General features: G+C 42.4%; 3 protein-coding genes across 15 annotated transcripts; 2 read left to right on the top strand and 1 right to left on the bottom strand.

Annotated features, from left to right (window-relative positions):
- The first annotated feature begins 121 nt into the window (after positions 1-121).
- On the top strand, positions 122-16,888 carry znf185 (zinc finger protein 185 with LIM domain). Of its 10 annotated transcripts, none has more exons than XM_040016007.1 (33): positions 122-212; positions 1,106-1,169; positions 1,462-1,579; positions 1,681-1,788; positions 1,876-1,902; positions 2,142-2,196; positions 2,276-2,325; positions 2,419-2,490; positions 2,568-2,648; positions 2,835-2,894; positions 3,002-3,124; positions 3,201-3,545; positions 3,636-6,602; positions 7,323-7,388; positions 7,513-7,587; positions 7,847-7,921; positions 8,144-8,218; positions 8,379-8,459; positions 8,784-8,843; positions 9,244-9,312; positions 9,685-9,735; positions 9,843-9,887; positions 10,502-10,567; positions 10,780-10,833; positions 10,957-11,025; positions 11,317-11,451; positions 11,715-11,756; positions 12,082-12,117; positions 12,834-12,905; positions 14,237-14,311; positions 14,425-14,490; positions 16,132-16,246; positions 16,422-16,888. In XM_040016007.1, the coding sequence occupies exons 2-33, from the start codon at positions 1,160-1,162 to the stop codon at positions 16,515-16,517; spliced, it is 5,439 nt and encodes a 1,812-aa protein (XP_039871941.1). In that variant the 5' UTR covers positions 122-212; positions 1,106-1,159; the 3' UTR covers positions 16,518-16,888. The 10 variants fall into 10 exon arrangements, with proteins under 10 accessions (XP_039871941.1, XP_039871942.1, XP_039871944.1 ...); XM_040016008.1 differs by having other exon boundaries at positions 3,201-3,570; positions 3,661-6,602; XM_040016010.1 differs by having other exon boundaries at positions 3,201-3,770; positions 4,071-6,602.
- fut11 (fucosyltransferase 11 (alpha (1,3) fucosyltransferase)) lies at positions 16,566-22,936 on the bottom strand. Of its 3 annotated transcripts, none has more exons than XM_040016027.1 (5): positions 22,824-22,936; positions 19,618-19,959; positions 19,101-19,481; positions 18,109-18,731; positions 16,566-17,934 (listed from the first exon to the last, which is right to left on the bottom strand). In XM_040016027.1, the coding sequence occupies exons 2-5, from the start codon at positions 19,957-19,959 to the stop codon at positions 17,784-17,786; spliced, it is 1,497 nt and encodes a 498-aa protein (XP_039871961.1). In that variant the 5' UTR covers positions 22,824-22,936; the 3' UTR covers positions 16,566-17,783. The 3 variants fall into 3 exon arrangements, with proteins under 3 accessions (XP_039871961.1, XP_039871959.1, XP_039871960.1); XM_040016025.1 differs by lacking the exon at positions 22,824-22,936 and adding an exon at positions 20,159-20,317; XM_040016026.1 differs by lacking the exon at positions 22,824-22,936 and adding an exon at positions 20,098-20,316.
- rab9b (RAB9B, member RAS oncogene family) lies at positions 22,436-27,413 on the top strand. 2 transcript variants are annotated; one of them, XM_040016032.1, is made up of 2 exons: positions 22,436-22,558; positions 23,473-27,413. In XM_040016032.1, the coding sequence occupies exon 2, from the start codon at positions 23,547-23,549 to the stop codon at positions 24,156-24,158; it is 612 nt and encodes a 203-aa protein (XP_039871966.1). In that variant the 5' UTR covers positions 22,436-22,558; positions 23,473-23,546; the 3' UTR covers positions 24,159-27,413. The 2 variants fall into 2 exon arrangements, with proteins under 2 accessions (XP_039871966.1, XP_039871967.1); XM_040016033.1 differs by lacking the exon at positions 22,436-22,558 and adding an exon at positions 22,833-22,944.
- Positions 27,414-27,987: the final 574 nt, after the last annotated feature.

Here is a 27,987-nt window from a genome sequence, read left to right as displayed (position 1 = left end):
AGTGGATAGACAAACACACGCTGCTCCACCCCATATTTACCTCCCTTGACTGGCTGGGCTTGTTAGTGCTCACGCCTGTACCTGTTGGCTAATACGTCGGGCTGAGACACCTGTTAGACAGAGAAAGACTTTTCCTCTGTTCACACCAACCACGCTCACTAGGACACAGATCCTCAACAAATCTTCCTGTGCTGGATATAAAGTGAGAGCAGGTAGGAACTCTGGTGTTCACTTATTCATGACATGATATTTTGTGTATTTTAAAAGTGTCAGAGTGATCGGATTGGTTGGGTTACATAAACTGTTTGTTGAAAGTGTTCATTATGAGTGTCTGCCCTCTCATTTTCTGGGTGTTTCTTTGCCATGATTGCTTCCTATCGTGCTCGGGGCTTGCTTTAAAATGCTATTGGCTTTCATTAATCATTTATCTCTTATAGACTGATGTGCTAAACCGAAGATAAATATGGTCTCTGAGCCCTCAGTTTGTTCTGTCACCAATATTCAGGAAAATCCTCAAGAGATATTGTGCCGACTTACTCCAAAGGGAATGAATTCACAGCCTAAGGAAGGACTTTTTTTAAAAAAGTGATATTTGCATTCTGACTTTAACAATACTCCACAGTTTTGCATAAGCTCTACTCTGTGTCTACTTTCAGATAAGGGTACACTTGTGATTGTTTCATTAGTATTTTCCCCTTTCTACTGAAGTTCCCCTGAGGACGTAGGCTTGCCTCTGAGCAACTCGTTTCTGTTTTCTGATCCTAAATAGCTGGGGCTCAGTTCATTTGGAAATGAGCGAATAGAAACCGATATTTGTGTAATCAGGTTAATCTTATGTAGGCCAGTTTATATTGTTACAGAGTGTCAGATACACAGAATGCCTATCTGCGTCCATTCATATTTGGTCAATCGCTGCATATTTTAGAAAGCGGACAGACAGGATTGTCGGCATGTTTTAAGGATGAAACTGAGGAATGTTTGACACAGCACATGTTTCTCAATGGGAGGGGACATAGTATGGGAACAAAGTTGCAACTCGCTGCTCACATCACACGCCTTATTTTTACAAGATGCCAATCATCTCTCTGAATTATCTATAATTTAGTGGCCTGCAAAGAAAAGAGAAAAAAGAAGAGAGCGAGAACCCCGTGAAACAAGCATGTCAAAAGGTGAGCAGATTTTTATTTTAATGTGAGATGATGTGTTTCCTCTAATAAAAGCTGGGAGTATTATGCATCTGTGCCGGGCTCTTGGCTATAAATTCACTTATTACCCTGATTTAAGGCAAACTACAAGTGGTTGATGATATAGTGTCTTCTGGCTCAAAGGGGGACTGTATATCTTAGAAGCTATCAAGCAGACAATTATTAAGCTGTCATTATGATGCAGCATATAGTGTGTATCATATCTCAAATGTGAGCTTGTGCGCGGGTGTGTGATATGCACATGTTTGTATCTCAGAGGGAGACAGAGCGTCCGTGCTGCGTACCACCAAAGTCCGGACAAGGCTGAGGGGAGACGCCAGCTGGTTGCAACGCAGCAATGACTCCAAGGATGAAACGCAAGAGGAGAAACCATGGTAAACACCCCTGTTTAAGCACGATACCAATCATCCCGTTATCATCTACTCTGTCACAAAGGAAATAAATGAAAATAAGATAAAACCGAATTCCATTACAGGATAGCAGAAGTTAAAGCCAGCCGTCTGAGCGGAGCCCCTGCTGACACCAGTCCAGTGTCTTCGCCAACAATTTCTACTCCGCCACCAACCAAGTCTGACACCGAGAGGTAAACCCAGGTTTTTAATGTCATAGGCTTATCTGCAGTTCTTTGAAACATGACTGTGCTGATAACAAGTCTCTGTTTTGAGTTTAGGCAGCCAACATCCGGATACCTTATCAGGTAAGAGAAAGGCTTCTGATATTCTGAGCACCACCATCTGGGTTATAAAATACGTTTACCACAAAGCATATAAAAACATATATATTTATAAAACAGAGATTTTAGTCAGCCAAAGTGGAGTCTCAGTCACCATCACAGTGAACACTTAAAAATAAACAAACAAAACACACACACACACACACACACAAACTGTATAAAGAAATAAGGGCTTGTTCAGGACTTTCTTTCTTTTTCTTCAGGGGTGTTTTCACTAAAGTGGACAAGCCTCCTCCATCCTCACCATCTAACGGCTTTTAGGTAAGAGCAGCTGAACCACACAGCTTCGACGAGCAGTTTGACCTTTCCTCCATTACTTATTATCTGGTTTTATTGCAGCAAAACACCGCAATTCAACAAAAAGCCTTCAGAGACCTACAAGAAAATGTGAGCAAACGTAAATTCAGAGTCCCAGTTTAACTGCTGGCAGCTGGATGAGAGTCTTTTCACAAGGTGCATGTTTGTGCTTCTGTTCCTCAGAGCCCCCCACACTGTGCGGTCTGCTGCAGAGAAACAGGAGGGCCAGCTTAGCCTCGAGGACCTGGAGAAGCGGTAAGACTCTCCTTGCATCCTGAAGTTAGACACCCGGGAAAGAGATTACATTAACATTATTCTGATTCATTCTGCAGGACGGAGAAAGCCAGTAATGTTCTGACGAAATCTGCAGCCAGGCAACGGTCTTACGTGCTTTCAGCTGCAAAGAAATACGAGTACGTATTTTCTCATGCCACTATTCTAATGCTTATCTTGAGATACAGCATGTTTCTGTAATGCTTTCATAAAAGAACAGTGCATATGTTTAAAACTTCCCATGCAGTGGGAAATTCTTTTTATTGACGTGCCTTGCTGAGCACTTACGGAGGCATTCACACAGGCTTTGTGTTCAAAACTCTAAGGTCTCAAGAAACGCCTGACACATCGCTCAGCAATAGCAGTCCAGCATTTGTGGCTACAAGGTAAGCCCTTTTTCCTAGAGGCAAAAAGAAAAGATATGTGAAATATGTGCTCTACACTTGCATGCATTTCTACTTGTGCCATCATGTGGTTGACTAAAAATGTGCAGGGTGGAGATTACTGATGATGATGAGCCTTCTGAGACTCCTGCACCTGCCAGCGCTGTGCTGCCATCCCCTGTTGTTCCTGTCACATCTGTTGCATCCAAGCCTGCACCCGAACCTCAGAAAATGTAAATCCTGCACCATGTTTCTATTTCCAGTGCAACAAGTGATTTGAGTTTGATTCATTATCTCTGTGGTTTACAGTGCTGACACCAGCGCTAAGACAGCTGCTGCTGTGAGTGTTAATGAGCCGGTTGCTCCAAAGTTGGAGAAGAAGGCCACCCCAGAGCCTGCAAAAGAAGAGACCCCTCAAGTGTCTGTTACACAAGAACAGCCAACTTTTGACAACAAGGTGGCTGCTCCCCTCCCTGAACTAATCAAAGATTGTCTTCAAGTAGCCTCTAAAGAGCCACAACCCAAAGAGTCTGGGCAGACTAAAACGCCTCTGGTTGATCTTTCGCCACCATCAAAACCCCCAATATCATCTAATCAAAAGTCCCCTGAGTCGACCACTGCAGCGTCTCCTGTCCCGACCTCCACTGTCACCAAGTCACCTGCACCTGTGTCCCCGGATGTGACTTCAACTCCTAAAAAATCAGATGTCAAAGTGTCTCCTGTCCCGACCTCCACTGTCACCAAGTCACCCGCACCTGTGTCCCCGGATGTGACTTCAACTCCTGAAAAATCAGATGTCAAAGTGTCTCCTGTCCCGAACTCCACTGTTCCGACCTCCACTGTTCCGACATCCACCGTCCCAACCTCAACTGTCACCAAGTCACCTGCACCTGTGTCCACGGATGTGACTTCAACTCCTGAAAAATCAGATGTCAAAGTGTCTTCTGTCCCGACCTCCACTGTCCCGACCTCCACTGTCCCGACCTCCACTGTCACCAAGTCACCTGCACCTGTGTCCCCTGATGTGACTTCAACTCCTGAAAAATCAGATGTCAAAGTGTCTCCTGTCCCGACCTCCACTGTCACCAAGTCAACTGCACCTGTGTCCCCTGATGTGACTTCAACTCCTGAAAAATCAGATGTCAAAGTGTCTCCTGTCCCGACCTCAACTGTCACCAAGTCACCTGCACCTGTGTCCCCTGATGTGACTTCAACTCCTGAAAAATCAGATGTCAAAGTGTCTCCTGTCCCGACCTCCACTGTTCCGACCTCCACTGTCCAGACCTCCACTTTCCCGACCTCCACTGTCACCAAGTCACCTGCACCTGTGTCCCCGGATGTGACTTCAACTCCTGAAAAATCAGATGTCAAAGTGTCTCCTGTCCCGACCTCCACTGTTCCGACCTCCACCGTCCCGACCTCCACTGTCACCAAGTCACCTGCACCTGTGTCCCCTGATGTGACTTCAACTCCTGAAAAATCAGATGTCAAAGTGTCTCCAGTCCCAACCTCCACTGTCCCAACCTCCACTGTCACCAAGTCACCTGCACCTGTGTCCCCCGATGTGACTTCAACTCCTGAAAAATTGGATGTCAAAGTGTCTCCTGTCCCGACCTCCACTGTCCCGATCTCCACTGTCACCAAATCACCTGCACCTGTGTCCCCCGATGTGACTTCAACCCCTAAAAAATCAGATGTCAAAGTGTCTCCTGTCCCGACCTCCACTGTTCCGACCTCCACTGTCCCGACCTCCACTGTCACCAAGTCACCTGCACCTGTGTCCCCTGATGTGACTTCAACTCCTGAAAAATCAGATGTCAAAGTGTCTCCAGTCCCAACCTCCACTGTCCCAACCTCCACTGTCACCAAGTCACCTGCACCTGTGTCCCCCGATGTGACTTCAACTCCTGAAAAATTGGATGTCAAAGTGTCTCCTGTCCCGACCTCCACTGTCCCGATCTCCACTGTCACCAAATCACCTGCACCTGTGTCCCCCGGTGTGACTTCAACCCCTAAAAAATCAGATGTCAAAGTGTCTCCTGTCCCGACCTCCACTGTCCCGACCTCCACTGTCACCAAATCACCTGCACCTGTGTCCCCCGATGTGACTTCAACTCCTGAAAAATCAGATGTCAAAGTGTCTCCTGTCCCGACCTCCACTGTCCCAACCTCCACCGTCCCGACCTCCACTGTCACCAAATCACCTGCACCTGTGTCCCCTGATGTGACTTCAACTCCTGAAAAATCAGATGTCAAAGTGTCTCCTGTCCCGACCTCCACTGTCCCGACCTCCACTGTCACCAAGTCGCCTGCACCTGTGTCCCCCGATGTGACTTCAACTCCTGAAAAATCAGATGTCAAAGTGTCTCCTGTCCCGACCTCCACTGTCCCAACCTCCACTGTCACCAAGTCACCTGCACCTGTGTCCCCCGATGTGACTTCAACTCCTGAAAAATTGGATGTCAAAGTGTCTCCTGTCCCGACCTCCACTGTCCCAACCTCCACCGTCCCGACCTCCACTGTCACCAAGTCGCCTGCACCTGTGTCCCCGGATGTGACTTCAACTCCTGAAAAATCAGATGTCAAAGTGTCTCCAGTCCCGACCTCCACTGTCCCAACCTCCACTGTCACCAAATCACCTGCACCTGTGTCCCCCGATGTGACTTCAACTCCTGAAAAATTGGATGTCAAAGTGTCTCCTGTCCCAACCTCCACTGTCCCGACCTCCACTGTCACCAAATCACCTGCACCTGTGTCCCCCGGTGTGACTTCAACCCCTAAAAAATCAGATGTCAAAGTGTCTCCTGTCCCGACCTCCACTGTCCAGACCTCCACTGTCACCAAATCACCTGCACCTGTGTCCCCCGATGTGACTTCAACTCCTGAAAAATCAGATGTCAAAGTGTCTCCTGTCCCGACCTCCACTGTCCCAACCTCCACCGTCCCGACCTCCACTGTCACCAAGTCACCTGCACCTGTGTCCCCTGATGTGACTTCAACTCCTGAAAAATCAGATGTCAAAGTGTCTCCTGTCCCGACCTCCACTGTCCCGACCTCCACTGTCACCAAGTCGCCTGCACCTGTGTCCCCCGAAGTGACTTCAACTCCTGAAAAATCAGATGTCAAAGTGTCTCCTGTCCCGACCTCCACTGTCCCAACCTCCACTGTCACCAAATCACCTGCACCTGTGTCCCCCGATGTGACTTCAACTCCTGAAAAATCAGATGTCAAAGTGTCTCCTGTCCCGACCTCCACTGTCCCAACCTCCACTGTCACCAAATCACCTGCACCTGTGTCCCCCGATGTGACTTCAACTCCTGAAAAATTGGATGTCAAAGTGTCTCCAGTCCCGACCTCCACTGTCCCAACCTCCACTGTCACCAAATCACCTGCACCTGTGTCCCCCGATGTGACTTCAACTCCTGAAAAATTGGATGTCAAAGTGTCTCCTGTCCCGACCTCCACTGTCCCAACCTCCACCGTCCCGACCTCCACTGTCACCAAGTCGCCTGCACCTGTGTCCCCTGATGTGACTTCAACTCCTGAAAAATTGGATGTCAAAGTGTCTCCTGTCCCGACCTCCACTGTCCCAACCTCCACTGTCACCAAATCACCTGTCCCAGTGCCTGCTGTAACAGAATCTGGACTGAACACAAAACCTGAACCCAAAATGGAACCAGAGCCACAGACTAAATTGCCTCCAAAACCAAGGTCAGATTTCCATTCAGTCCTGGCACATTTTGTAGCATCAACAGGTGGAATGGAATAAACTCAGGTGTTATGTTACTAGTTCTTGCATGAATTTGCATTTTAATGTAACTGTGTTGATCTATAATTGCGCATAACAATTTATATAAGCTTATATAACCTATTAAGTTACTATTTGCTTTATATGGCATTTGGTTTGGTATTTTACAGACAAAGATCAACATAGTATAATTTTATTCAGTGGATTGTTAAAGATCACACTAAGAAACATTAGAAACAGAAGCTAAATTACTTCCACTTAGACCAGCTCCAAGAGTAAAATTCTCCTTGCACATTAATGTGTCCTTTCTAGTGCTCCAGTAATGTAGAGTACAGCAATAAAAACCTCACAGGGACCATTCATCTGCCTGGAGTAGTTTTACTTTGGGGTATTTAAAGCTGTTTTAGCTGGAAATATTTCTCCGGATGTAATTTTACTTTTATTTTCTTAAGTAAAAGCTCTTAATACTGCTTCTACCACTCCAGCAATATAACATAAAACTACCTACGTATATAATGAGCCTTGAGCATGATTTGTAAGCAAAGCTATGTTTGTTATGAAAATATGCTTTCAGTGGTTTAAGTGGTTTTCTTTGTTTAGGTGTGTTTGCTCTCATTCTTTCACATGTGTAATTTAAAGCTGCTCTGGAATGTGATGTGTTTGTTGTCCATCTTGTTTCACAGCTCCGCTGCTGACACGCTCCCTGCTCTGTCCGACACTCTGATTTCTTTCGACACCAGTTCATTCAGGTACTTCCAGAAGAGAAAGATGAAAGCCGGAGAAACCAGAAATGCAGTGACACATTAGTTCCCACAGCCTCAACAATATGCCATCTGATAATAAGAGCTTTTGTTTTTTTTTCTTTTTCCTCAGTAGCTTTAAGAATGATGAGGAAGCCCTGGCAAACCAAAAAGGAGACTCAGCGGACGATCACCCCACAGAGAACAGGTATAAAACCAACAACTTCCTCATTATTGTCATAGCAGTGTTGGCAAGAAAACTGATGAGGGCTAACTGCCACTGAGCTCACTTCAAAGTAATTACAAAATAATGCACATCTCATTTTCAGGCGCTCAAAAAGCCTGATACCAAGGGGTGTCTCTAATTATGCCTGATTAAGTGTGGCACTTAAACATTTGATATAGAGATATATGCTTTCTTGCCAAAGCAGGTGCACTAATATATCTTTTCCTCTCTTGTACTGCAGTGCTGAACAGAAGCCAGATTCAGAGCTCAACAACTGTGAACCAATAGCAGACGATCTCCTGGGTTTCAGTGATGGGTTTGTTAAAAATACATTGTTACAATTGCGCAATTAAAAAGTTGTCACGGTGGCAAATATTTGAATAGCTCTCACAAGGTGGCACTGTTGGGCTTCTTATAATCTGCCCGTCCTTTACCTCAACTGGCCTGTTCTAGCTCTGAAATCTCTACTGAATCGTAAATCCCCCTTTGTTCATCAACTTCTCTGCTTCCTCTTCCTCTCCTCTTTCTACATCTGCAGTCCAGAGGAGCCAGCAGAGCCTGTTCCCCCCAGCCCAGGACGCTGGAGTCAGGATCTGCTTGGTGGAATGGACAGGTAGAGGAAGAATTCTTTCTCCTAAGAAAAAAAAAGAGTAAAAATAACTTCCTTGTCAGTAGCAAACCAAAATACCACCTCAGCTTACCTTTCCAGAGTTGGATGTAGAGTTTCAAGAGAACTCTCCCCCATATTTCAATTTTCTGTTTCATGTCTTTAGTAAGCCAAACCCAGTGAAGACCAGCGGCACTCTGGATCTTCTGGCAAATGATGTCATTGTAAGAGGCACAGAGGCACACAGGTGAGAAAGAGACAGACCGGCTTCTCCTCCCATCTCACCCTCCTTGCTTATGCATCCTTATTATTAATAAGATCCCGGCTTGCTGAGTTGAAAGACTTTGATAAACCCTCATCCTCCTTCAGTTTGATCCACAAATCAGGGCTCCGCTCCCGTTTGGCATTTTCTATTTTAACCTCCTGCTCCACGTTAAATAGAACCAAAGTCTCAAATTCCTGAAACGACTGACTTTGAAAGGGAAAGCCAGCTTTCATCTGCAGCACGACTGGAAATAGAAGGGAATGTTCTGTACTGATTAGTATTGCTGCTTTGTTTTGTCTCCACCAGCCTCAGCATGCAGCGAGAGGAGGAGAAGCAGACAGACAAGACAGCCAAAGAAACACAAAGGTAGCGGGAGATGACAGGCTGCTCTTAAACAATTATCTATCTATGCAGAACTGTTCCTTCCAAGAAATGCATTCCATACACACGGCTTGTAATGATTTATAACAAGTCTGCCTGCAGCTATGCTGCCAGCGAACCCCACAGAGACACAGAGTCACTATAATGACCAAACTGTGATCATTACCTAAAAAAGCATGACAGCATACAAAGCTATAGTCTGTGCTTTATTCAGATGGTTTTTGTGATTGCTAAATAGTTCAGTGCATCTTGAGCTTTACTAAAGGACAGACATTTTAAATAGTGTATGAGAACAACCACACTAACCTTTACTTGCCCTCTCTTCTCTTCCCATTATGCCATTCATCCGTACCGCCCTCCTTACTTCTATCTCACCGCTGTGCAGTGAAGAGGACAATGCGGATCCCTGGAGCTCACGTGTGACAACAGTGACAACCGTAGTCACTAAATCAAGGTAGTTTATTTACTGTCACATGTCACATGCAAACCAGTGTGCTTAAAAATAGTAAATAATAACACACGGTTTCACTCCAGCTTGATAATATAAATGACCGGGTTGGCGTAATTGTTCAAGGGTTAATCTTAGGTGAAGAAATCCTGAAGTCCGCAGATTTTGCTGTTCAGCAGTGGAATAGTGTTTCCATTTGTCAGCAACATCCTGATTCTGATTTTTATTGAGTTTTGCCCCACGTCCCTCCGTGTTTCTATTTACCATTCAAACTGCATTAAATCTTTCCATTATGAGTCAATGTGATCAGAATTCCTTCGACACAAGATGGGCAACGCTGACAATTGAGAGTGAAATCAGTGTGAAATTGTTTTTCAGCTCGGCTGATCCATTTGATCCATATCCGATAGGGACCACATCCCCTAACAGGTAATCATATTGGTTTGGAGCTATGACTGTTTTCCTGCAAGACAGATAGCATCTCAGCATGCATAATTCAGCAGTTTCTGATTATGAGACACTTTTCTCTATTCCAGCTCCTCTGACCTGCGCCAACCCCTCTCTGATAGTTCCATCAACAGGTACGGGAATGATAATGCAAATTCCCTTTTTCGATACTGTAACCTCTGTTTGTGGCGCCGATTTCATCATGTTAGCACACGGTTTCCTCATTACTACAACTGCTTTAGTTTGTAAGCTAATGCAAGAATTGTTATTCATAATCAGTAGATGTGATGCAAGAAGCACCAGGAGTCTGGATCTATTGACATGCTCAAGCTGATTTACTTATTTGTTTTCTGTTTTAATTTTAATTTTAGTGCATTACCTGCTTTAATGGAAAAGAGCTCAGAAACAAAATAAGTTTGTTATTGCTTACATGTTTCAGCTTAAGAAAAATTAATATTGTGAGTATTGAGGACATTTTTAGCATTAGGGGGTTCTACAAAGTCCTCCACAATGAGTTTTTTATGCACCCATTCATACAGTTACACACCAATTACACTGGAACTGTGAGGAAAGGGAGATTGCCTGCCATTGGGAAATCTGTAGAAACGTTCTCTGGCACCTGAAACAAAGTTGCCCCTGAAATGATTCATTATAGGAAACTAAACTGCAAATGTAAGAAAAAGAACGAAAGAAAGAAATACTCGTGAGTGAGCCATGCTGATGGCTTTCTCTCTTGTGTGTCTGACAGTATGGGCAGTAATGCCTTGCGGTCCCTTGCAGATGACATCATCCCTTTCAACACTGACAAAACAAGGTATTGAACCAACTCAGTTGCATACTTCTGTGACAAATCTATGATTGAGAAATGGGAGTGGAAGGGAAAGTGCAGACCCACAGAAATCTTTTTCTCAAACCTTCCTGCTTGAGCGTTGTCTGATGTGCTTCATCTGTCACAACTCCCAAATCCTTTCCCCCTCTCCCTCTCTCTCTTGCTATCTCTCCCCACTTTGGCTGTTTTAACATCAGCACTCAGCAGTCATGGGAAACCAGCACAGTCCAGGAGTCGAACACAGAGGAGAGGTGATGACATGCTTTGATGTACTTTTGCACCCCCACACTATACACTCTGTGCTTCATTCATCTACTTTCACCCATCCGTGTCCATTGCGTGTTAAAAGCCTTTCAATGTCTCTCCCCTCTCAGCCAAGAAGCGCAACCAGAAGCAGAAGGCCAAGCTGAAGATCAACAGACAGTCATCATGTTTGAGAGGAAGTAAGTGATCTTGGATATTGGCTCCTTTTTATTTCTGTAACCTCCCCCCTTTTCACCGCCGTGAAGTAGCAAGACTCTTGCAGTCGGAAGACATTGTGCACTGGCGCTGATGAAAATAGGTCAGACATATATTTGTTACAACTTTCCCTCACAACTGAGGTAACCCCCCCCCCCCCCCCCCCCCCCCCACACACACACACACACTCTACCTTTTTTGTCTTTGGAAGAATAAACATCATGTGAACCGGCCATCTTCCAATGCTGCTATGTCTTTGTTTGTTTGTTTTCAAGGTCCCTTGAGAATGACTCTCCGTGGGACCGATGGACATCACCGACTGTCTATACCATCCCCACAGAAGAGGAGGAGGAGGACGACGACGACGAAGAAGAAGAGAAGCAAGAAGAGGAGCAGGGAAGGTATCTTCGGTATGGTTAAGCTCATTAAATGCACATTAAAGCACCTTTTTGAAACTATTTTAGTAGGATGTGATTATAGCACCTTAAAATTCAGTGGCTGTCAAGCATTTAATTGAAAGAAAGCTGAACACAAGATGAAACATCCTCCCGGCTCAGTCAGAGAATAATTAACTTTTTCAGCTTGTTCTTTTTTTTTCTTTTAAAACTTTAATATTGTCTTATCTTTACCTGTACAAACTCATTATAATGCAGGAATTTTTTCTCTTTTGTAGCACTGAGGATACACAAACGGTCACAACCATCACTACCATCAGGTAGGGAAAAGAGTTTTTTTGCGTATTGAGATTGAAAACTGTAGAGATTAGAAGGGCTCAGGTTAAGAGCATGAGAAGATGTATAAGTGGAGGTTACAATCACACTGCTTGGGAGGAGGGCCTCAGATCAGGCAGTGGTGCAGTACTATATAAAGCAGACCACAGCTGGTCAATAAACCGTGACCCTAGTGGAGCTGTGAGCCAGAAAGATCAGTTTCATACACATTTTTAAAAAATGCAGCAGTCTCGCTTACTGGATTGCGTCCAGCTTATTGACTGCTTCAGCCTCCTATAAAAGTCTAACACTGTTTTCTTTACTTTCCAGGGAGATACGCAGTGAGCCTGAGCCCTCCATGGATCGGTAAGTTTATGATCTTGTAAAGTCAGACAGCGTAATGCAGAGGGTTATTTTCTCTCTCGTCTGTTGATTTTCTCACTTTTGTAACAACACTGGCTTGCCCTTTTTTTTTCTTTTTAAATCCTTTCATGCCTCTAGAAATTTGAGCAATGGTGCGGTGTTGCATGAAACTTACATTTACCTGTTCTTCAACGAGTGGAATAAATGGTTATTTTATGAAATGTATCTAAAAACAAATGCACGCCATCAAATATTTAGCACGTGTGGGTTTGTGTTACGCTTTCACCTTCTGGATCTGCTTTTGTCTCTTTGTAACGCAGCCATTTTTAGTAGGCGTAACTGAAAATGGTTAGCAACTGAAAGTTATCCGTGAAAGTTACCCGTAACTCCATCGTGACACCCGGTTAGACAGATTTCCATTTCAACTCTATTACTGAAGTTGAATGACAAGATCTGCTCTTCCATTGTCTTTCAATTTGCCCTCATTTCCTTCCCTCTAATTATCAGCCTCCAGATGTCAGAATAATGATGTGTATTAGAGATGTCCTTTTGTCAAATCACAGCCCGTTAACCAGCCTGTCATTAACAAGCAGTGGCAGAAGTGATTATCTCCTGAGCTGCATTTGACAGATGTGGGGTCTTTCTCTATAACCCATCACTGTAATGCCATCATTGAGTGAAAGATGAGACTAATTTTGCTGCACGTTGCATGTCTCCAGTTTTGATACCTATTCCAGGACCATAAGAGAAGAGGAGCAGAGAGTCAAAACCCCAGAACCTGAAACCAAAAAGTGAGTGACTGTACAAACTATAAATTTAATTTGGATTGACAGCATATGTAAGTGTGGTCAGAATCCTGAATATACTCATGGCGGGTGTAAACGTCAAGATAATTTGGGGCTTTAAATTATTTCTTTGAACTGTTGAAAAGTATACATACACAGGCTCAGACATATGTACATACACGTCCACTAATATTTGGTTAAATGTTCCTTAGCCAGTTACACTCAGATGCTTTCGGTAGGCATGAACAATCTTCTGGAATAATTCTGGCTGGATATGTGACCGCTCTTCTTGAAAGAATTGGAGTTATTTTAAATTGCTTGGGTTTGCTACCAAGGACCCAGCTTTTAATCCTATTCCACAAATTTTCAATAGGACTGAGGTCAAGGCTTTGGGAAGCTTATTCCATAATATTAGCCTGCCTTATCCATTCAAAACCAGTTTTGATGTGTGTTTGGGATCATTGTCCTGTTGGAACAGCCAGTTGTGTCCACATTAAATCCATCTAGCTGTTGGTTGGATGTAAAGGTGAAGAATTTGGAGGTAGCCCTCCTTTATTATTCCAATCACTTTGTGCAGTGTACCAGTACCACTAGCAGCAAACCAGCCCAGAGCATGATGCTACCACCATCATGCTTGACAGCGTTCTTAGGTTTGAAAGCCTCACCTTTGACTCCTCCAAATATACCTCTCATCATTATGGCCAAATAACTCAATCTTTGTCTTGTCTGGCCATAAATCTTTTTCTCCTAAAAGCATTTGATCTGTCCATGAGGACAACCGCAAATTTCACTCAAGTTTGAAAATGTCGATTTTGGAGCAGGAGCAATTTGTGATAGTTTGAGTCTTCTTCTGGATTTTGGCAAAGTGGTGATTGAACTGATGAACCTGGAATCTGCGGTTGTTTAGAAATGGCTTCCAAAGACCCTCTCAACTTATGTGAATCTACAATTCTCCTTCTTGGAACAATGGAAAAGTCCAAGGAACTCAGTGAACATCTGAGTATTTGTCAGTCCAATGAGTATTATTAAAACAAATCCTTTTTATGCTGGCAAAGACAAACTACCAGTCAGTCATGATCACTAATGAGAAGTTAGCGAGCTTTGGCTTTGTCAAGTTAAAAGGCAGTGAAGCTTTAGGACTACTTATTAAAATATTTATGTTGTGTATCCAATTTTTTTCAAGCCATTAAAGATGTATGTCATGCAATCATTCCACCCTTGAAAAAAAAAAATCATCATGAAATTCATACCCATGATGAGTATATGCAAACCTCTGACCACAATTGTGTATATATTTTAGCTATGTGTATTAACCCACCTTTTGCCTCTCCTTTAAGGCCGTTTGTGTTTGTGAAGGAGTATGTCAATGCAACTGAGACGTCCTTGCAGAACCCCAGAGACACGCTCAATAGGTGGGGCCAATAAATTATTTACAGTCAACTGCCATATTGATATAAAATACTGCTTTAAAAAACTGCAAGCACTGCCCTCATGATGATTTACTCATTGATCTTGTTTCCAATAGTAGGTCAGATTACCTGACTTCAAGCTCCACCAGCTATTCTTACAGCAGCCCATCTCTTTACTCCAGGTAATAACACAATCTGAGCTCTACTTCTCTCTCAATACTTTAACTGCTTTCACTTTTTGCTCTTTAAATGGCAGTTCAGCTTTTTTCCCCCCACTAACGTCATTTAAACTGTATTCATGGGTTTCTCAAAACTCCTTCTTAATTACACTTCAAACCCTTTTAGCTGTGTAAGTTTAACCTGCTGCTACTGTGTCCATTTTCAGTTCTCACAGTTCAAGTACTTCAGCTGGAATCACTGTTTATAAATCTGAACATGTTTCAGGAATAAATCTTACAGAGCAACATTTTAACCTATGGCAGGAAAATACTGCACATTCACTTTTGAACCAGACCTAGACGTCTCTCTATCAAAGTTTGAACTATATATACACATATATGTGTGTGTGTATGTATATGTATATATATATATATATATACCGTCCTTTTTGGATGCTTTGAGAACATTGAGTTTCTTCTCACCACTCTTTCCAGTTTTCTTTCCTTGCATGCATATATATATATATATATATATATATATATATTTATTGTGTGTGTGTGTGTGTATGTATATATATGTACACATACATACATACACTGGGCTAGGCTCCTGCCCCCCTGCAACTATGACAAGGATAAGCAGAGTAGAATAGATGGAGAATGATATTTAGGTATTTTTACTGCTGTCACATTAAGTCAAGTTGGCTTCAAACAGCATGCAAGGGCTAAAATGCTTGTTTGGCATTTTGGCTACATTTTATTTCCTGTATTCAAAATTGACAGTATTTTGATAGCCTGTTTGGCAGGTTGGAGCCATAAACTCTATTTTACAATTCTGGATACCTGCTAATAAGCTCTGACAAAAATAAAAGAGTATTAGAAATTCACCTAATTAAAAAACACAACAACTGAAAAACAACTTGAGCACAGGCTTCTTGGTTGTCTTGCTGTTTGGTACAATTAATCACAAAGCAAGCCATATTTTATCCAATTTTGGCAGACTAAAAAATGCTCCAAAAAACAGAGATACTGTAGACACAGTTGAGAAATTCAGTGACATGAATCAGCTGAGATTCTGCTTCGAAGACAGATAGCAGTTATGACTGAGCACCTGCAGTTTTCAAGGAGATAAAAAAGACAAACATTTTTTGTACCAGGTTGTAAACATGTTTTGTTTTTTTCCTTTTTATTATTTTAACATGTGAGTCTGTGGGGGTTGCCATGGTGCTTACATTTCACCTTCTTCTTTTAGTATCTCTATCGCAACTACTAGTATTTGTTTTACCGTTTACACTATTTGACATATTTCAGTTACATATTTCGAGTGCTGAGCATGTGTAGCCTCTTGGTTATCTCTACGGCACCTCCATAAACAAGACTATTCCCTAAACGCATTTTAAAGCCGCAACCACAGCTATAAGCCGCAGCTCTTTCTCCCCCACTTTGTTATTTCCGCTGCTGACAAAACTAGATATGTGCAAGCAGAAGGGCAGAAATTCCACCAAGCCTGCTCATTAAGAGGCTGAGCATGGACATCAAAGGATTATTTACACTTATTAATTTCCCTCACATAGGACTCAGAATATCTTGTTATTCAACCAGACTGAGCTTCAGTGCACTGTACCTGTTCCTGATTCAGTGGTCAACTTATCTTTTCTCAATCAGCTACTCCAGGATCCCACCGTCATCTACCTGTACATACTGCGGAGAGCAGGTGGGAAATGATGCCAAGATTACCATTGAGCACCTCAACATCAACTGCCATCCTTCCTGCTTCAAGGTAATTTAGTCAGATACAACATTGAATAATTTTTTTCCTAAATAATAATAATCATATTTGTTGTTATTGCCAGTCCAGGCAAGTTTAACCAGATAATTACGTTTTTGTGGCTCAAATCGTTTTCCTGCAAAAATTTCTCATCGAGACGTTATCACGTGGTTTTCTTATCTTTCAGTGTGAGGTGTGTAAGAAACCCATGGGAGACCTTCTCCACAGTATGTTCCTGCACGGTGGGAAAGTCCACTGCGAGACCTGCTACAGGGCCTTCTGATCATCAAGAGCTTCGCAGACCTCCTCTCTCTCCTTTCTGTCATGTTAATTCGCACACAAAGCGAGAACTGCTCTTTTTTTCAAAGTTTGCACTGCATTTGTTTGAACTCCTGATTAATGTAGCTTAAAGTGACCGGCGAGTATGATTTCTTAAACTTGATAATGACATATTTTAAAACCTTGCGTTGTGTTTTGATGGTGGTGAAACTTTATCTGCTTCGGTTTACTATGAAGGATACGTCTGTCCAACATCACACACTGATGTGAACAGATTAATACTGGTGAGGGATACAAGAATTTAGCAACAATAGGAAATAAAAAAAAAAAAGAAAAAAGAACTTGGTTACAAAATGTTTACTTAATTTTTGCTCTTCTTGATACAAAATAGTGTTTGCATGTATGATGCTTTGTTAGCAAAATAAAACAATTTCTATAATCCTGGTGTATCCATGTCATATAAAAGTAGTTTGCTACCAGATACATGAGTCAAGAGTGTTTCAGAAAAGAATGATTGGTAGTTATTGCACATGATCCTAAATGATGTAACAGAAAATTGTCAGACAAGGTGATATTCTAACATAAAAATCAGAGTTTTTCCAAGCTGAGCTGATCCTGAGAACTCTGGTAACATCCCAATGTGAGGTTGTACTAAATTTACATTTGCACCTCTCCTCTGCTTGGCAAAATAATATTTTCCTTGCATAGTCACAATAGCTTTGCATCTAAATGGGATTTTAGCTAATAGCCATCAGCTACCTGCTGAGTAACTGTAAAGAAGCTGATGCAGTCATTTGGCTACCGTCTTGATGGTCTTCACACACAGTTAGGCAGAGCTCCCGCGGTACAGAGGACAAGTCTTTGGCTCTGCCCCAGTCTAATGAAAAGGCGCATCCCATGAGAGTGTGCCCATTTGGGACAATGGTCCTCCAAGTAGTTAATACTAACTATGGGCAATATAATGGAAACTCAGCTACGGTGATAAAACCGGTTGGAAAATATTCGCATATAAAAGTCTAGAATGTTATTTTCCCATTACTGAGTGTGGGATGAAGGCAAAGTTTAATGTCAGCTCAACAAAATAGCAAAATTTGTTTCAGGATAACTAAACTACTCACATGGGTAAAAAGGGGGTGGGGTTGGCTTGGGTGCAAAACTATGAGCAATGTGTACTTCATTCCCTCATTTAAACAAGAGGGGGGAATACATAATCTGGGGCACTCCTATAATCCTGGACGGACTCCATCCTCTGTTTGTTTCAAGGCCTGTGTCAGTGTTTTCCTTTGGCTCTGCTCACAGCAATGCTTTGGATGTGCTTCCACAGCAGAGAAGGGTCTGACTCGTTGTGTCTTATCAGAGACTCCAGCCCCTCTGCTTGGTCGAGGCTCTGCCAGTAATCCTGAGGCCATATTTGCAACCATCTGCAGACAGATAAACAAACAGATTAGGCTCATCACAGAGGATATTTTAATTAGACTATTAAAACAGACCGATTTCACTCCCCGCAGGACATTATTGTTCACATTTCAGCGCAGGGAAAAAAAAATAAATTGTGTTCACACCTGGTGCTGTTGTTCATTTAAAGACAAACTCACCCATCATCTGAAGGTAAGTCTTTGACGTCTCCATATCCCGGACTGGGGAGCGGGCAACCCATGTGAGAGTTATTAGCCATTTTAGGCCGAGGTGGTTGATTCGTCTTAGGGGCCTTTTTATGTGCATGCTCTGCAGCTAATCGAGCATTCTCCTGGTCACATACGTAACATTCAAATCCATTCAGGTAGTTGGGTTTACTCATGTCATTCACCCCCCACTCGCGGGTCTTCAGTGACTCTAGCAAACGAGTATTAGTGATGCGGCTGGGGTTCTTGAACTTTAAATATTTAGCATATTCATCGTCATTCTCGTCCAGATGTATGAGGAAGTCGGCAAGAGCTTGGGGTGAGGGGAAGTCATCTATGATGATCACCGAGCGGTCGTTGGGCATCCAGTCCGCCACCGCGGAGGCACCTCGATAAATGGGAACGCACCCCTGGTGTAGAGGCCGCCACATCTTTTCAGTCATGTAATCTGGACACAGGCCATTCTCCAGAGCCAGGTGGAACTTGTAGCGCGCCACAAAATTCATGAATTTTGGTTCTTCACCGGTAGCAGTGGCTGTGTCCTCCAGATATTCTGGTAGGGGTTTGTTGTTCAAGCATTTCCCATAAGAATCGATCTACACAGAGATAATGTTTGGAAAGATGGGAGACACAGTTAGGGCATATCTGGGAACAGATTAATTATTACACAATGACAGATTTGGCTGTTCCACTGAGTATTTTCTATACAAAACATTTACACATTTGCTATTGCAATTGGAAGCACAAAGATTAGTGATTTTTATCTGCTGTGCAGTGCGTAATAAAATAAGAAGAGATATTTACCACTGAGAAAGAATCTCGGCATTTGTGTAAAGCAGAAAAAAAACATTAAGGGTAACGGACCGCTATATCTTTCATTAAAAAAAAAACAAAACAAAAAAAACCACAGGACCATAATCTCTTTCACTGTGGTTATTACACAGCTGAATTATTCTGCACTTTACCTTTATGTACTTCATGAGCTCCTTTACATATCTGTCTCTGTCTGACGGTACATCACAGTGAGACTGCATGTAGAGCACTGGAGCCAGACCCTCCCTCCTCAGGCGGTTCTTCTCTTCCAAGGACACAGCGACAGGCTCCAGCAAGTACTCCAGAGAAGGAAGCCACTGAAGGGTCAAGGGGTAGTCTGACTCCCTGCGAAACGTAGCGGTGTAATTGAACAGCCGGATTCCCGGCCCATGAGAGAGGACATAGTTATTCATAGGTGACTCTTCGTGGAACAGTGCCCAGGTTTGGTGGCGGAGACGAGGGAGAGGCGCCTCATATGCCCGGAAGTCTGTCCCATAAAAGATGATGGATGTTGTCCGTTTGTACAGCTGCACCTTTCAAGATCAAACCCAAGATTAGTTGCAGAGCAACCCGAGAAGCTAATTATTATTAATGTGTACATGCATCTTCCTCCTGTCCAAGGCAGGAGATTCATGAAAGGTGTTTTAGGAGGGTAAGTATCTCGGGTACCTTACGATTGCTCGTGACCAGACAGGAGGACGTGGCACAGTCAATGCGCTCAGTGTCGCCTGGAAAATGTGGGAACAGCCCACCGCTCCACCAGAGGAGAATGGGCAGCTCCTTGTTACTACGACGGTCGCGGTTCCCTGGTCCTCTGTATGAAACCACGGAGGCAAACTCCATCTCTGAGAGAGCACTCTGAGGCTGAAAGGCTCCTCGGTCAAGTGCATCCAAGGCCTCCAGGGGAAGCACCTGGTCATCTGGAAAGGAGGCAAAGGAGACCCAGACCCAGCACAGGACCCCGAAAAACCCCAGACAAGCAAAGGGCAGAAGTCTGCTCCTACCCGCCATCTGCAGGGGTGAATTGAACAAAGACACACATTTAAAATAAACACCACATTACTGTGTAGGGACAGCAGTATGATTGTTTTTCTTTATAAATGCGGTTGTATAAATGCGATCCGCTACGCAAACAATCCAGCGACTTACTCTACAGAGCCAGTGTTTTCAGAGCATGGAGAAACATCGGAATATTCACACTGTTTCCTACCATCATCTCCGCGGGAAACACGTGAAAGGGGCTTTTTCTTAGCTTACAAAATAAAACATCTAGCGCTACTTTTCACGTAAGCTCGCTTTGATGAGCAGTGCTAACGAGATGCCCCAAACATCAGTTAACAGCTGACTTCTTTTTTTTTTTTTGTAGAGTCCTGATTTTCTTCTTCTCTAGGTCTCAAAAATATCTCACTCTAGCGCCACCTACAGCCCCGGAGTAAGATTGGTTCAGACAGGTTCAGTTCAGAATCTTTTGATACTTAACGGATTTTGCCACAACAAACACAACAAATCATACATAAAAACATAGAGTATATGTTTTAAGATAAAAAAAAAAACCCTAGAGATTTATATGAACTTTAAGCAAATACAAAAGTCATTCTAAAAGCAAACAACATTAGCAGAATTAATAACACGTCCTTTATGTCTTAAAATAAGATTATCTGAGGAAAATTGCATTAAATCGGCTCAGCCGAAAAACCATACCACAGTGGGTACACTTCTTGCAAAGCTATCTCCTAATTCAGAGTAAGGTAAAGGCTCAGTCACAAGGAAGGGACAGCAATCTCCTTGCATCTATGGTGGCTGCCTGGTGATTGTATTGAATTTTTGTCACATTCTGCAACCAATTGGAGATTGTGGTAACTAAATGGCTACATAGAGCTTGAGGGTGTTGCACTCTCACGACCACTTTTGATCACAAGACGACTTCCTTTGGTCACCTGATAGGAGACAACCTTTCTGCAACAGTCACAGTCTGACCTGGACCAACTACAGTCACTCCGAGAAAGATTGTCAAAGGTTTGCTAATAACTGTTGTCTAATTTATAAATGCAGACAGATTGCCAGCTTATTGCCATCAGTCTTGCTGAGTAGAAAAGAGTTCGCCTTTACTGCTGTTAACTACAGTGCAACACTGGCAGATCTTGATTTGGATGTTAGTGTAAATCTGATGTTTCCCATTTAAAAAAGCATTTTTATTACGTTTACATTTTTGAGGTTTGAGCTTGACTGTGCAGAAGAACGTTTGCATAAAGCTTGGCACTGCAGGATGTGTTCGTAGTTTCTGCTAAAGGGAGAAATTTCACTGAGAAATTCATGAGCTAATGGCTCGTGTGACTGAGCCATTAGCTTGCTCCAAATGAGGAGGCAGCTTTGTGTGTCCAGTATTGGATGGTTTTTCGGTTGACTTGATTTAATGTAAGTTAAATTAATATCGGTTAAATTTAATGTAAATCAAATTAATGTTTAATGTAAGTTAAATTAAATTAGGCCAGAGTTTAAAACTCATACTTAAAAGATGACTTTGTGACTTTGAAATGAGGCGGGGAACCAATCATGATCCAGTTTTCAGTTTTCACAGGTCAAACGTGGAACTTTAAAGTCTACGGTAGATATTTAGACTTCAACAGTGGAATGAGCAGTTGAAGAGTTTGTATAATTTGATCTTCAAAAATAATATCAGTCTCACAATAGAACTCAGTTAACAGATTTTTGTGTAAGTAAAAAGTGCCAGAAGTCAGTTTCACATCATGGCTACACAGAGTTTAGCAGAGGGGGCCACCCCTGTGAGGTCAGTGCCATGAAATGCATCCAGAGTAACATTTAGCAGACCTGAAGTGAAAACCACATCAGCTCAACTGTCAGGTCAGAGCATCTGGTTTTGTTTACTGAGAGACAGAAAGGCCACTTCATCACATCAAGTAGATGTGTCAAAAGAAGGATGGTTAGTTTTCTCAGAGAATGAATAGTTGTCACTAAACCACTGTTAGAGAAGGGAAATTAAGTCCAGTTCTGGGTTTAAACGGGTTGGAAAATAATCAGTAAATCAGTAATCAGTAAATTATGCTTGGACAACAAAGTAGAAAGAGACAAATAGTAAGATTTACTAAAATTCTTGCACATTTTTCATAAATCCAGCTTTTATTCAGACTGAACTGAAATGCAAAATGTTACAAACTTACAGTTCTTAGCAAAACGATTACCCACGACCCAATGTACGATTTATGCCACAGATGCCCTAAATTAACAGTACTGATAATTTCCAAAATTATTTGTGTTTCTGTAAAGGCTAACGCTAAAATATCATTATTGTTGTTATCCATTCATTTTCAAACTCAGTTTTACAAAAAGCAAAGCATATAAATTATGTTTTTTACTAAGATGCCTACTAAGATTACTAGCATTTAGTGTATTAATGCAATGCTTGATTACGTTTTTACTTCCGTTTGTTTATCATTTGGGGTATCCGCTCATTTTACGGGCTTTAGGACCCCGCTTTGCTTGGGCGGTGTGCACGTGCAGGTCCGCGATGGGGCGCGCACGTCACGACACTGAATCTCAGTCAGATGTAGGGTAGCGGGACAGCCACGCAATATTACCTACCAGAAGCAGGGTAAGTAGAAATAAATGTTTCTACGATATGCATTTAGTTTTGAAAACACCAGCCCACTGCAATAGTCGCTACTGGTAACTGCGTCGCCTTTTAAAACTCTTCTGAGCCGCATATAAATTAGAGCTAACGGTTAGCCTGACCGGGATGGAATGTCAACAAGGCATCAGACTAGTCGGCTAGCTTGCTAGTTTGATAGGAGGGTTGCTAAGCCGGTATACATTACAACCGCTTTACTGTCTCGCATGGCGTGATTTAGAAGTCTTACCTGTTTCGGTTCCCATTTAACTTCTTCTCTGAAGCACTTCTGCGGACAGTTTCACAAACAGCATCGACAAGAGAGTTCAGCGAGAGTTTTTGTTTTCTAACAGCCACAGTTTGGCAAGCTGGTACATATTTGTGGTTTGCGCAGGTGCAGTGGATTTATGGTCAGCCGGTTGTGGTGTCGGGGTTTTCCTCATGATGTACTACAAAAAAAAACCCCGTTTTCTTTAATGTTTAATTTTTACTTCCTAATCTGTAGTTGGCATCTGTTCACTGTAGTGCATGATGTGTGGACTAGCCAGTATTATAGTTTCATGTCGTAAACAGCAGGGCTGTCTGCTACCCTGTATTTTTCTACGCCAGAGACCTTTGGAAGACATCTCGGTCCTTCACCCCGTCATTTTGTCCCTGAAGCTAGTCAACCATTACACTTCTGTCATGTGATTTTAATTACGCAGAAAGGTTTACTTCCAAGTTATAACAGTTATCCTGTGGCTGCTGACTGTTCCTCTAATTACCTACTCTGAATCATCAGCGGACACAAACCCACAGACTGCTTTGGCTTTTAAATGTTTTCTGAGAAGTCATTATGTTTCATATCCCAATGACCAGCAGTAATTTCCACATCTCGTTTTCACCCTTCCTGTTTCTAGGTTAGGTTCACCCCGGTTTACCACCAAGTGGGGAGGACTTTAGCCCTGTGAGGAGGCCTAGTTGGGTGGGTGGCATGATGAGTGGGAAGAACCTGCTGCTCAAAGTAATCCTACTGGGAGATGGTGGAGTGGGCAAGTCCTCCTTGATGAACCGCTATGTCACAGACCGGTTTGACTCCCAGTCTTTCCACACCATCGGCGTGGAGTTCCTTAATCGGGACTTGGAAGTGGATGGACGCCTTGTCACTCTTCAAATATGGGACACAGCCGGTCAGGAGCGCTTCAAGTCACTACGTACACCTTTCTACCGAGGCGCCGACTGCTGCCTGCTCACATTTGCCGTGAACAACCTGCAGAGCTTTCAGAACCTGGGCAGCTGGAAGAAGGAGTTCATGTACTACTCTGACGTCAAAGACCCCGAGCGGTTCCCTTTTGTGGTACTGGGCAACAAGATAGACATGGAGCAGAGGGAGGTTGGGGAGGATGAAGCGCGGGCCTGGTGCGAAGAGAACGGCTGCTGCCCTTACTTTGAGACCAGTGCTAAAGATGACACTAATGTCACCGCTGCGTTTGAGGCAGCTGTCAGGGAGGTTCTGGCTGCTGAGGACCAGATTGATCATGCGCTCTTGAGTAGTACTATTGATCTCCATGGAAACCGCAAAACCTCCCGAAGATCTTGTTGCTGATTGGATAGGTGTGAATCCACTCTGTTTTAATCCCTCTGGCTGAAACTTGCCTGTGGTAGTTTTAAGAGCCAGTCATATATTGTTTATGGTACGTGTACTGTTGGTACAAGGTACTGAGTGCAGTATTCCCTGAAGATAATATGAATAGGATACACCTGCTCTGAGGAGGCGTATCAAGGATTTAGCTGGTTTCTAGAATGTTGAATTATTGCTCCTACAAAGGTACCGGCACACTTACAAGCTGTGCTGCCAGTAGTATGGTACAAACCATTGTTTCCAGCTTGTGCAGGGACTATAGCATCTAGTGCATTTAAGGGATTAACTTTAATCAAAATAATATAATTTGGAATTAATGCATTTGAACAAAGAATATACCAATCCACCTTTGAAGAGCACTCCTTTTTTTGCTCTGTAAAGCTGTGTTTCCACCATAGGAACTTTCCTAAGGGACTAGGAGCCTTTGAAAGGACTCTGTATGTTTCCATCAAAGGGACAAAGGTTTAAAGATTAAATTCTCTGGGAAATGTTTACCTCCAAAAAGCTCTTGTTTGTGCAACAGTGTTTTCCCTTGGTTTAGGAACAGTGGTAATAATGTTTGCAGCACTAAACTTGTAGCATTCAGCCAGTCCATCTTAGTCATCTTACTTCAAGTTGTTGCAGTTGCTTATTTTGCTTACTTTAAGGCTTATATCAGAGATTACTGTTGTTAAGCACAATACTCAGACTTGGTTCGTCTGCCTGGTTTATCTAAAAAAAAATATATGAAGAGAGCAGTTGTGGTTGAGTAAGCTAGAGAGTGCAGTGTTTTGCTCAGAATTGGATTGTAATTGTGGTGGTACCAAGGGTGCCTTTGTAAATGTGCCCAGAAATTATGCACACCCACACATTTTTAAATGAAATTAAATAGCGTCTCATATAATGTGCCCCTCTGACTCTTTTAATTTCCAAATATTTTGGGAGAAATAAATAACGGATATATTCAGCTATCTGTCCACTAGATGGGTACTACCAGACACCCCACAATATATTATTATTACAGTATTTTACTTCCGATAAGATATTACTGTGATTCTTTTAGCGTTTATCATTTTTTAAACATTTTAACCATTTATTACCTTTTTTAAACTGCAAATTTCATCCTCAGAGTAAAATTTTGTAACAGTTCTATCCAATAAGATAACATTATCTAACTCCATTTATTTTTTTTGATACAAAATAAGACCGTCAAGCACACCAACACTGTCACTAAAACCTGTGGTAAATGTTGCCACAAGACAGGGTCAGTCTATTATCAGTCTGCGATTGAATGGGGTCAACTTGACAATTACATGCAATCTATTTCTGATAATACAAGAAATTAACCGTGGTAAATTGTTTAAAATCTCAAATCTCTGTTGCTGTATAGATAGAAAGAAATTCACATTTGTGCTCAGCAACCTTCCCGTTCTATAGGAATGTAACCAGAATACATCCAGCTGGCAGCCAGTTGATTCAAGTCCCCTTGTATGTGCCTGTATTTATACAATATCGCCACACATAATGTCACGACACCGTGCTGTAGCGATTGTTGATTTCTGAGTCGTTCATACTTCAGAATTGTCCAGATACAAACGGCCACCTCCTTGAATTGCGTTTGGAGACGATTGTCTTTGCTCTTCTCAGCTGTAGTGACATGTGAGCTGCTCTCTACCTGCTGCAGATGTTTGTTAGTGGTCTTGTGGTTAGTGGTCACATCTACAGAGCAGAAAAAACAAACCTACAAAAATGGAGTCCAAGACTGTGGATTCTGAGTCCATGAGATGAGAAATTCTGGTCAGCCTGCTGAAAGGCAGAAAATAGGACTGGAAGGGCCGGGGCTAGCTGGTTAACACCAACTAATATTTCAAAATAAGAGCAAGGGGACTGTCAACTAGTAAATTGGTCAAGAATGGCTTAATTAAAAAATAGATGGGGAAAAAAATCTAAAATGACTTGCAAAATCTGCCCTGACAGCTGTTAATATAGCTGACATCCTGCCCAAATAAGTTCTGTGTTTGGGGTAAATAAAGTAACTAGAGTAAATAAACAGAAGAAGCATTGTTGGTGAAGTTTTTCTGATTAGAAATGCGCTCACCCCTAAACCACCCCGAGGGAAGAGGCCTATGCCAGACTTTGTCCAGGCTTCATCTCGTTGACTGTGACCGCTCCGTTTTTTCTGTGTGTGTGTGCACACAAAGACCTACATAACTGAGATGGACAGAGGCAGCCAATGTAACATGGTTACTATATATTTCAATAGTCTGACATGTTAAAAAAACAAACAACAAAAAAACAGCCAGCACTTTTTAATATGTCCAGCTTCTCTATGGATCTTTCACTGCAGAGGAAATGGAGACTAATGATAGTCTATAGGAAGCTTTTTGTTATAAGAGAGGCTCAGGTGGAAATGCAGCTTAACACACAGTAGCTCTAGTCACTGCTCCATTTTCTGTTCATGAAAAAGTCTCATTTTATGAGATGTGTCGGCAGTTGTTGGAGAGCTAATGTATTTTCCTGACACTGACTGTGTCTGTGAATGACAGTGTTCCCAGTACAGGCAAATATTGAGCTTCAGAAGTCCCCACATCAGTGAGATAACAGCATTGAAAGTACGGGTTATTTAAACGATTGCTGCACTCAAAAGGAAGATGACCTTGTTTGTCTTCAGTAGCAAGGGAATTGTAAGCTTTAATTTTGCTGTTTCAAATTTGAGCAACGGTGCGAACAATTGTGGTACCCTTATTCTGTTAATTATATTTTTCTTCCACTGCATTGTAGCTGGATGTGTCAGGGAATCAGACATTATTGTTTTTACTTCTTGTAATTTATGTACATGTTTACTAAGGCCAGGTTTTTTGGGGGTTTTTTTTTGGTCCAGAATCAGAAGTAGTACTACTGGTGATAGTGTTTATTTTTTGTGTGAAGCACATTCCCATCCTTCAAAGTGTTATATTTTTTCTGTAGTTTTAAATTTTTATCTAACAAAATTGGGCTTCAATGTTTGATCAGGTACAGATTAAAGTTCTGATGAGTAGAGAGGTTTATAAATATTAATGGCACCTTTGTAATCTTGTGCCTGCCTTGTGAATTGTTCAGTAGGCCTTAAGATTCCAGTATTGTAGCTTTGCCTATTCTGATGGGCTCCTGTACTTCACCAATATACAACATACACTTTTTGCTGTCAGTTCAGTTATTATACGTCTCAGCTGAATGTGGTAGTTTGACCACATGGATTGAGTCCTTCCATATCCATTTAAACAGTATTTAGTGAAATGTACAACCTCATATTCTGATACTTAGTGATATTTACTTGTTTTCAGCTGGGTTGTTTTGGTACTTTCTACAGACACTGTTGACTTTTCTTCCCCATGGTTTTACTGCTGTCTGCCTGAGGGATTTGCTTTTAAAAAAACTTATTTTAAAACAATAATATAGCTTAAATTCATTTTGAAGAATGTAATTTAACATTTAAATGTATTATTATTTTGATCTTGAAACTGCATCTTCTCAAGCAACAAATTCAGTTGCACGAATCGGATAAAATATTTCTCTTTTTATGGGATGCATAAAGTTCTCATTTGGCCCCTGTGTTCTCGTAACGGTTTCTGTAACGCTGGCGGTCTTGTGTCGTCCGTCAGCGTGGGCTCACAGTGTTTGCCTTCCGAGTCAAAATTGAATCATATTTCTGTGAGCGTGCAGACTAATGGCGAACATTACAAGAGGTTCACTTTCAAAGTGCACCAAATCTAATCAGGTACTGTCGTATTCTCCTATTATGTGCTTTTTTGGAAATGTAGGCTTACAACAGCTC

The sequence above is a fragment of the Simochromis diagramma genome, unplaced genomic scaffold (assembly GCF_900408965.1).
Source record: "Simochromis diagramma unplaced genomic scaffold, fSimDia1.1 OVJJ01000685.1, whole genome shotgun sequence".
In the NCBI taxonomy this organism is placed as follows: Eukaryota; Metazoa; Chordata; class Actinopteri; order Cichliformes; family Cichlidae; genus Simochromis; species Simochromis diagramma.
This window is presented reverse-complemented; position numbering and strand designations above follow the sequence as displayed.

Excerpts from the sequence above, each read along its gene's own strand:
- znf185 (XM_040016001.1), top strand. Across the intron at positions 2,197-2,275 it reads CCTCACCATCTAACGGCTTT|AGCAAAACACCGCAATTCAA; the intron begins TAGGTAAGAGCA and ends TGGTTTTATTGC. Across the intron at positions 7,588-7,846 it reads GATCACCCCACAGAGAACAG|TGCTGAACAGAAGCCAGATT; the intron begins GTATAAAACCAA and ends CTTGTACTGCAG.
- fut11 (XM_040016025.1), bottom strand. Across the intron at positions 18,732-19,100 it reads AGCTCATGAAGTACATAAAG|ATCGATTCTTATGGGAAATG; the intron begins GTAAAGTGCAGA and ends ATCTCTGTGTAG. Across the intron at positions 17,935-18,108 it reads GACTTACCTTCAGATGATGG|ATGGTTGCAAATATGGCCTC; the intron begins GTGAGTTTGTCT and ends ATCTGTCTGCAG.
- rab9b (XM_040016032.1), top strand. The coding sequence starts at position 23,547 with ATGATGAGTGGGAAGAACCTGCTGCTCAAAGTAATCCTACTGGGAGAT.